This window comes from Nicotiana attenuata, chromosome 6 (assembly GCF_001879085.1).
Source record: "Nicotiana attenuata strain UT chromosome 6, NIATTr2, whole genome shotgun sequence".
Taxonomy (NCBI): domain Eukaryota; kingdom Viridiplantae; phylum Streptophyta; class Magnoliopsida; order Solanales; family Solanaceae; genus Nicotiana; species Nicotiana attenuata.
In genome coordinates, this window is record NC_031994.1 from 47231010 (window position 1) to 47240831 (window position 9822).

The window sequence follows — 9822 nt, forward strand, 5'->3', positions numbered from 1 at the left end:
CTTCGCGATTTTCAATCTTTTTGTTCACCATTTTTGTGCGATTTTGGAGCTCCAAGCTGTGATTTCAAGAGGGGATCAAGTGTATCCACAGAGTTAAGCTACTTGGGCTTTATACCTTGTGTTATTGGTGATTATATCATTGTTTAATCATGAAAATTTGTGGGAAATTAGAGGAAGAGTTGGGAATTTAGGGCTTGAAATAGGAGAGTGAATTTTAGGATTTGAGTGACCATATGAGGTCAGATTTTGGTAAATTTGATATGTATGAACTCGTGAGAGGATGAGGATCCCATTGATGTTAATTTTATCGGATTCCGAGACGTGGGCCCGGGGGTCGGGTTTTGGTAATTTCGGGGTTTGTGCTAATTGTTGATTATTTTCGCTTGGGCTTCGTTCCCTTAGCCTATTTTGACGTCCTCGTTCTGATTGTGAATAGATTCGACGCGAGTGGAGGCCGATTCGAGGGGCAAAGGCGTCGCGAGCTAGAGATTTGACCGGTTCGAGGTGAGTAATGATTGTAAATGATGTTCTAAGGGTTTGAAACCCCGGATTGCACATCGTAGTGCTATATTGAGGTGAGGCACACGCTTGATGATGAGCGTGGGGTCGTGCACTATTGGGGATTGTGACTTGGTCCGTCCCGATTGATGATTTTTTCGCGTATTTGACTAAATCTATTTGCTATCATTATTATTTGGGCTGAATGCCATATTTGGGCTTCGTGCCAATTATTTGAACCCTTCGGGAATTTTTGTTGATATTTTCTCACTGTTTTGACTTTATACTTGAACTCAGTCATGTTATTTTCCACTATTTTCAAAACTCAGCCATGTTCACTCAGTTTTAATACTCAAATGATATTTAAATGATGTTTGGGCTGAGAAACACTGTTTTACTGTTGCCCGAGAGGCTTATGTGATTTTGACTGAGTAAGGCCGAGGGCTTGTGTTGTGAGGATATCTTTTGGGTCGGGCTGCACACCACAGCGGTGATATACTGATTTTGATTATGAGGCCGAGGGCCTGAGATTGTACGCCACGAGGTGGCTTGATATTGATATGATGTGACGACCCAAAGGGTCATCACCTATTTTCTCTCCTTTCCGCGCTTCCGAGGCCTTGAAAACCTCACTTTTAGTCTCCTCGATTTGCGTGCGTAGTCCGGGCGCGTAGCCGGAAAACTTAAATATGAATTCTGTGTAAAAATTGATGAATTTTGATCTTAATATGATTAAAGTTGACTTTGGTCAACATTTTGGGTAAACGGACCCGGACCCGTGATTTGACGGTCCCAGAGGGTCCGTAGGAAAATATGGGACTTTGGCGTATGCCCGGAATCGAATTCCGAGGTCCCAAGCCCGAGAAATGAATTTTTGTGTGAAATTGTTTTCTGAAAGTAATTAAGGAAAATGGAAAGGAAATTTGATCAGAAGACTATGGTATCGGGCTCGTATTTTGGTTCCGACGCCCGGTACAAGTCTTATATGTGATTTAAGCGCTTTCTATAAAATTTGGTTGAAAACGGACGTCATTTGACGTGTTTCGGACTTAAAAATGGAAAATTTATGTTTTATGAAAAGTTGGAAGAAATCATGTGATTTGAGGCTTGATTCTATGTATATGATGTTATTTTGGCGATTTGATCGCACGAGTAAGTCCGTANACCCCGTAGCGGGTATTGGTTGATCGGAGGCAGAGTCATCGGAGTTTAGCAAGGTAGCTGCCGGCGTTCGCAGCACTGCTTTTCTCCTTCTTTATTCTATTAGTCTGTACTTAGTACATTTCAGACTTTGTCAGTTGTATTTAGACCTTAGTAGATGCTCATGACTAGTGACACCCCGGTTTGGGCTGTGTTTGGGTTGTACTTCCGCATTGTTATGATATTATCTGGTACTTAGTATTATTAAATCATGTTTTAGCCTGTTTTATTGTTGTTTAGCTGTTTAACTTCGAATTGGAAATGTGTCGGCTGGCCTTGTCTTCACGAGAGGCGTCATCACGATCGGGTCTGGGTTTAGGGTCGTGACATGTTCCTTAACCGAAATTGATTTATATTTCGTAATTCCATGAGTAATTTTATCATTTATTAGTGAATCAAATGGAAGAAATTGAGAAATTTGTTAGATCTTTAAAAAATGTAAAATGAGGATTTGGAGGGTGATTTGTTATCGGAATTTGATAGTTTTGGTATGGTTGGACTCGTATCGGAATGGGTATTCGAATTTCGTGAAATTTTATCGGGTTCCGAGGTACATGCCTCGCGATGACTTTCAAATTGACTTTTTTAGTTTTCAATTAAAAATTAAAGTTTTATTATCCGAAATTATTTCCTATGAGTTTTAATTATGTTATGAAATTATTTTGACTAGATTTGAGTCGTCCGAAGGTTGTTTCACGCGAGAAGGTCATTTTAGAGTATCGGCCTAACTTCGTTAAGGTAAGTATCTTGCCTAACCTTGTGTGGGGGAATTACCCCTTAGACATTGAGTCGTTTGTGTAATGTGAAACCGTGTACGCGAGGTGATGACTGCGTACTCAGGCTTATATGTGCAAATTCTATCGGTTTAAACTCTTAGGCTTCTTTTATGTAATTAACTGAAAATTGTTGTCATATGTCTCATTCTTTACTTGCCGAGTTTATCTTATATGCTTATTTCGATTTATTACCACTTTGACCATTTAGTGAATTCTTTTATTGTTAAATTGCCATTTCGTGGAGAAACTTTCATTGTTGATTTTTATCTTCAAATAATTAAATGGGAATTTAAGTTATCAAGAGACACTAATCTATTTACCTGAAGTTGTGATTAAAGGAGATGTTGTTCCTTGCTGAGTTACTTTAAATTCATGTTGTTGTTGTTGGGATTCTGTACACGTTTTGTTGAGCCGTGGCTAATTGTTGAGAAAATTATTGGTATCGTTGAATTCTTTGAAAGGTTGTGGCCCACAGGCAATTGTGATACGAGTGGATTATGTTGTGTTATTGTGATAATAGCACGTGTGAATTGTTATGTGGTTTGATTGTTGTCATGTAGAGTATAAGGGTGGCATTTCACCGTTGTTGTTATGTGGAGTATAAAGGTAGCATTTCACCATTGTTGAATATACGGAGTGATAAGGGTGACTATTATACGGAGTGATGCGGGTGGCTATAGAGGGTGGCTATTAATATTGTCAGGGCGGAGTGATATGGGTGACTATAGGAGAGATAAGGGTGGCTATGAATATTGTCAGGGCGGAGTGATACGGGTGGCTATAGGAGAGATAATGGTGGCTATAGGAGAGATAAGGGTGGCTAATGATATTGTCAGGGCGGAGTGATAAGGATTGTTATAGGAGAGATAAGGGTGACTAATGATATTGTCTTTCAAAATTTGTGAATAAAAGAAGCTCTTGGGGGGGGGGGGGGGGGTCAGAGGCGGATGTAGTGCATCGTTGACGGGTTCAATTGAACCCATAACTTTCGATGCGGAGTAAAAAATTATATGTAAAAAGTTATTAAAATTGTAAAAATAGTAGATACGAATCCATAACTTTAAATATATATTGGGTTCAACGCTAAAAACTTCAAAAGTTGAACCCATAGGATTTAAATCCTGGATCCGCCTCTGGGGACCCTCTACCTGGTCCAAAGCCATGGCCAATTATTGGAGTAAACTTAATGTATCTTATTCTAGTCACATGCATGATTCGTGATCATCACAAAGCTCACCTAGGTACTATGCAGATTTAACAGGACGATTTAAGGTCAGATTTTGTGTCCAAGAACAGGACGATAAGCAAAACAAGCATTTGATCCCCATCACTAGTTTACTCTTAACTATTCACTCCATTGAAAATTTTACTATATAACCCATTAAAACATGGTGAACTGTTAATTAGTGTTCCAACGGTCCTCACTGTCTATGTTTTTTTTTTTTTTTAATGAATACAGTACTACATATTAAGTCTGTTGCTGCTGATTTGTTGGTATGATAATTCCTAATTTGTTCGAATTGAGCTCCTGAGTATGTTTAATTTAGTCTGACTGACTAAACATACTGACGACTATCCTTATAACAACATTATAAGATTGAAGAAACATACATACATTAGTTCATAGTTGGCTTAATTGCATTCTGAGCTGGAAATAATTAGTTCAGGAAGAAGCCATCCACAAATCAGAAGAATCCCTTTAACAAATGCTCAGCTATGGCGCAGAACAAAATATAAGAATGGTTGAGCTACTTTGTCTCCTCTGTTGAGAAGGTCGCAGACCCGAGGAAATGGATATGTCGGAGTCTGCAAATGTTAGGAAAATGAAGTCCATTATTGCAAAAAAGCTGCATCTACAAATTAAATGTCAAACGATTGAGAGAAAACTGTAAAAATGCCAAAAAAGTTGTATGAATGAATAATGATACTACTCCCTCCATTGACTTTTACTTGGTACGTTTTGATTTTTCACGCCCCTTAAGAAATAATCCTCCGGTCCAAAATAAGTAATTTTTTGGTTGTCTTCACACATATTAAGAAACTCACATTTTAACATTAATTAGCATTGCAATTGACTATATTAACCTTTACTATCTCTTCACATAAACACTCCTAACACATACTCTAACATTATTTACTCCAAGGGCAATGTAGGAAAAAAGTAATTAATTCATTCTTGAAATTTGAAAAAATCACTTATTTTGGACCACAAATAAAAGGCCAAAAAATCACTTACTGTGGACCGAAGGGAGTAATAAATAAAGTGCATAATTTACCATGATACCCATATTAATTGATGCATATTTTATTGAATTTGAGAAAATGATTTGAAATGAGCAATAAATATTGTGGGTATAACAGGAAAAAAAATTTGTCTCCTCTTGATATGTGTAAATTGACAAGTAAAAATGAAAATCTATTTTTAATATACATGCCAAGTAAAAGTGAACGGAGGGAGTATTGTTTAATTAAATTCTTCCTCAAAGAGAGTGCCCACTATGCTATAAGTTACTACTAGGAGTCATTTTAATAAGGATATATGAGAATCATTAAACTAGTCCCTCCGATCCACAATAAGTGATCAATTTGTCTTGGGCACACCTATTAAAGAAATACTAAATTCTAGACAAAAATAATTAGTGTGATTAAATTACCCTTAATTAAATGTTGCAGAATGTTTAATGTGAGGAGTAAAAGACTTTTTAGGTATACGTACATACGGGTAATTTTGGAAAAATAAATTGAATTTTTTCTTGATTATATAAATGTACACTTATTTTGGATCAAAATAAAAAGGCAAATTGGTCACTTATTGTGATCGGAGGGAGTATTATACTTTCCCAAATGTTGCTCAAGTATGATATAAATAGTAATGCCGAGTATAGAGTTGAATTTCAGAATGCAAGACACAAGTTACTAAAATTTGTAATGCAGGACGGAACTCGGAAGCTACTAAAAATTGTTTCCCATATGAGATAGAGCAAAGAGTTGCTGAAATGACTTACCAGCTTTAGTAGTCCTATGATATAAGAAGTTGGAGAGTGTCACAGCCTGTGTTTTCTTCTATTTCTCTTTTAATATTCCTAGCTGAATCCCCAACAGAGTCCATGCAGTTTTCCACTTCAATAAGTTGGAGTGTTGGAATATTGGCAAAGCTAGGCGGGATCGCCTCGAGGGAGTAACAACCTTTTATGACTAGCTTCTGAAGCACGGGAAAGGATTCCTCTAAAGCTTTCCATTCTTCCATAAAGAGCACAAATAATTTCAAGAATTTGAGTGCAGGGAACTCGACATATCTGACGTCTAAAGTCTGATCTTTCGCCACAAGATATCCTCTATATACTTCGAGACTCTCAAGATTCTGCAGTCTTGCAATATTTGAAACTATTTCTTCCGTTAGAAACATGTTGCGAATGCACAACTCCCTAAGATTTGAAGGGAAGACAACGTAGCTGGACCATTCGACTGAATATTTTTCTTCATATGAGAGTTCGGCATCTAGTTTAAGAGATTGAAGCCGAGTATGAAGTTCTGGTATCGGAAACAAAGAACAACTAGGTACACTTATAATATCGAGGCTGAGTTCTTCAAGATTCGGACACCTCCACCAGACCTTCTGAGCCGCATTGCTCACAGCAACACGACAAGTGCACAATGTCTTCAAGAGCGTACTTTCTGAAGGTTCTTCTAAAATTGGTCGACCAGTTTTAGCATCCCAATCGCCTGTAAACATAAATGAGTTTATCTTCACATGCCTTAGCTTTGTCATTTTCCAGAATGCAGCAGTCGATGTCCTGAATGGATATCTTGAATAATCTACCACTAGAGTTTGGAGATAGCGTAGGTGTGATACCCACTTGAAATCAAATTTTTCAACACAAATTGCAAGGTACCTCAAGTGAGTTAGTGATTGTACTGCCTTAACCCAAGAACTTGGCAATTCCCTTCCATTCAATTGCAATGCCTGAACAAATCTTAATTTAACAAGTGAATGCAAAGAATCTGCTGGGTTCCATATGTTGGATTTTGGATGAGCAATGAACTGAAAAAACTCTGAAAATTGACCAAAACGCTTTGTTTCCTTGGACTTGACCAATGGAATGTTGTCCAGCTGATACTCATAATAATCTAACTGCTTGGACTCGAACATTGGAATCTTATCCAACCGATATTCATAATGATCTAATTGTTTAACAAGTTCATCATGAATATAAATGCATAACCGTGATTCCTTGGAATACGATTGTTGGTTTGAACTGTGTGGCACTGCGAGCTGCATAAAGTACTTTTCTTCTGCAAGTCTTTTCAAACAAAACTCACGCACTAAATCATGAAGTGAGCAGTATTCTATGGCACCATTAATTCGCTGTCGGCCAGAGACCATCACTAGGCTTCTCTTAAGTAGATCATTCAAGAAAATTCTAGATGTTTCCTCTAGATTCTCTGTGTCAATATTCTCTATAAACTCTTCAGCCATCCATAACTTTAGCAAGTCAGACACTGGAATCTTATAGTCTTCTGGATACAATGCCATGTAAAGAAGACAAGGCTTTAAGTGGTTTTCTAAATGGTCATAACTCGATTGTATTACCTGCATACCTTGCTCTCCTAACGCAAGGGAACTTAGGTCATTTGCAACCTCCAGCCACAAGGGCGCCTTCCTTTCCATTTTCGCAATAATTCCAGCAATCAGTACAATCACAAGAGGCAATCCCTTACAATGTTCCGCCACTTGTAACCCTGCTTCCAGTAGATCAGGTGGACAACTCTCTCCTCGAAATACTTTCCTCTGCAATAATTCCCAACTCTCTTTCAATGTAAGAAATCTAAGAGAATAAGGATCACCGTTGTGCTGAAGATGCTTAGCCACCTCTTCAATTCGAGTTGTCACCATTACTCTACTTCCATCTTCACCCTTCGGGAAACATAACCCCAAATCTTCCCATGCATCGATATCCCATATATCATCTAATACAATGAGGTATCTCCTACCTTTTAGAGTCTTTTGCAACTTGTCAGCTATGTCAACATCCTCTTTGATTTCGCTCTTATCACGTGTTGCTTGTTTGAAAATGTCAATCAACAACGTCCTCCTTTTATATGCTTGCGAAACAGAAAACCAAGCTTTAACATCAAAGTAATTAACTATAGAAGGATTGTCGTACACTTTCTTGGCCAAAGTTGTTTTTCCGAGACCTGGCATTCCAAAGATTGAGATAACATCTAGCTCCTTTGTTCCACCAGTCAATTTCTTCATTATACTTTCTGCATCTTTCACAAATCCCACAACTTCCTCATCAGTTGATGGAAAACTATGTTTTGTGGATGGCTCTGCAGAAGAAAGACTTCCTTTTCCACATGTCTCGACAACCTCCATCTCAATTGTTGAAATTGAAAACTATCGCTAATTGGTGTCTTTCACACGATTATGGTAACTATAATCTAACTGCCTTGAGTTATAGCTCTGTCACCTTCATAAAAGAAATCAAAACAACATTAACATTCTTCATAATTTAGAGAAAGAATCCAAACCAAAAAAATAATATTAGTAATAAAGTAGTCCATATGTAAAGTCTTATGGGTCTAAAGGCCACCAGACCACCAATTTATACTCAGCCCCTCTTTACAAGTGTGTGTGAGTATATTGTTCCATTTATTCCTCCCTTTAACTTTAGTACCGCATCCGTTTCAGTTTATGCGAACCTATTTCCTTTTTGGTCCGTTCAAAAAAGAATGAGTCCTTTTTAAATTTGGAAACAATTTAGCTTAAACTTCTAATTCTACCCTTAATAAGAAGCTTTTATAACCACACAAATACTCTGGGCCCCTTTTTGCATTGTTTAGAGGACCATATATTCAAAACGTTTTCGTTTTTTCCTAAAATCCGTGCTCAGTCAAACAGGTTCACATAAATTGAAACGGGGGAGCAATACATATCTCTCCATCTTAGGATGGAAGTATCTTTAAAATATACGCCCATATAAGCAAGCAAATACTAATAATTTTGCAAAAGGTTAATTACATTTTAAAAGGACTGAATTTAGGGAGAAATTCAAAAATAGCTAGATTTACCACTGGTCGTTGAAAAATAGCCAAGTTTCAAAAGTCATCGAAATTTAGCCACTTTAAATCTGAGCGAAAACACTGTTCAAAATCCGGAAAAATACGCCCGCGAATTTTACGGGAGTTCCAGCAAGTATAATTGTCCAGTATAATATACTGGAGTTTGGAGCACTGGTGCTCCAGTCTCCCGCAAATTTTACAGGAGTTAGCAAAGTATACCGGTCCAGCATAATATGCTGGAGTTCCTACACAAATGCACCAGAACTCCCGTATATTATACTGGACCGGTCCCTGTTGCAGCAAAATAGTGGCTATTTTTCATTGACTTGATAAACGCTGGCTATTTTTCATTGACCAGTGTGAAAACTGGCTATACCAGGATATTTTAACCTGAATTTAGCATTAAATTTACCACAAGAAAAACTTTGCCTTTCTTTTGCTAATCAGTTAATTATTTTAATTTTTTTATTTATAAAAATAGAAAGATAAATAGAAGAAAGAGGGAAAGGTGGACGAAGTTGTAGAGTTGCCTTCAACGTCCAAGATTGGGAACTAAGGAAATATTTTGAAGTTCCAAGTTCATAATAAATTGATGAAAATATTATGGAAGTTTCATGTTCATGTAAGATAGAGAAAATTGTTCCTTTGGTTTCCTTTAACTTTCTGCGAGAAAACTCACCGTAAAACTGCTAAAGTAGCTGGAGGTGGAAAGTCACGACCTACGCCGGGAAATCATCAGTACACTTAAGAAATTGAAATTGAAGTTGAGAGTGGCTCCACTTATATCAAAAATATCAGATAATTGTTTCAGTATTTCATGTCCTGAAGAGGCAAACTATAAAAGAACTTCAAAGTTCTCACAGATCTCACCCTTTGGTCAACTAATACTCATATACAAATTAGAAACTTGAAATAGCCACCGAGAAATGGCTTTCCACTTGCTATATTTTATGTTTAATTTAAAAAAAGAACAATGTTGCTTCCAGCTAGTAAGAAAATTCTAATTTAAACGGAGGAGTGGTAGTGGTTACAATTTCACATTTTCTTTTGAAATTATAGCCTGTCCTTTTGTTAGCTTTCCTTTTTATTTTAATTAAACTATTTTGACTATACAATTTTTGATTACTACTTTCATAAATTTTAAAAGAATTGCTGACATATATATATGGTTTATATCCAAGCAGTGATGTCCGTAGGTCAAGAGCTTAATTATCACATTTTCTATTGAAATTATAATCTGTCCTTTTGTTTTTGTCACGACTCAATATTTATATATATATATATA

At 36.9% G+C, this 9822-nt stretch overlaps 1 protein-coding gene across 1 annotated transcript; it reads right to left on the reverse strand.

Moving 5' to 3' along the window:
* LOC109226946 (putative late blight resistance protein homolog R1B-16) lies at window positions 4048–9482 on the reverse strand. Its single transcript, XM_019391892.1, has 3 exons — window positions 9217–9482; window positions 5480–7945; window positions 4048–4280 (listed from the first exon to the last, which is right to left on the reverse strand). Exon 2 carries the CDS (start codon window positions 7849–7851, stop codon window positions 5494–5496), a length of 2358 nt encoding a protein of 785 aa, XP_019247437.1. The 5' UTR covers window positions 7852–7945; window positions 9217–9482; the 3' UTR covers window positions 4048–4280; window positions 5480–5493.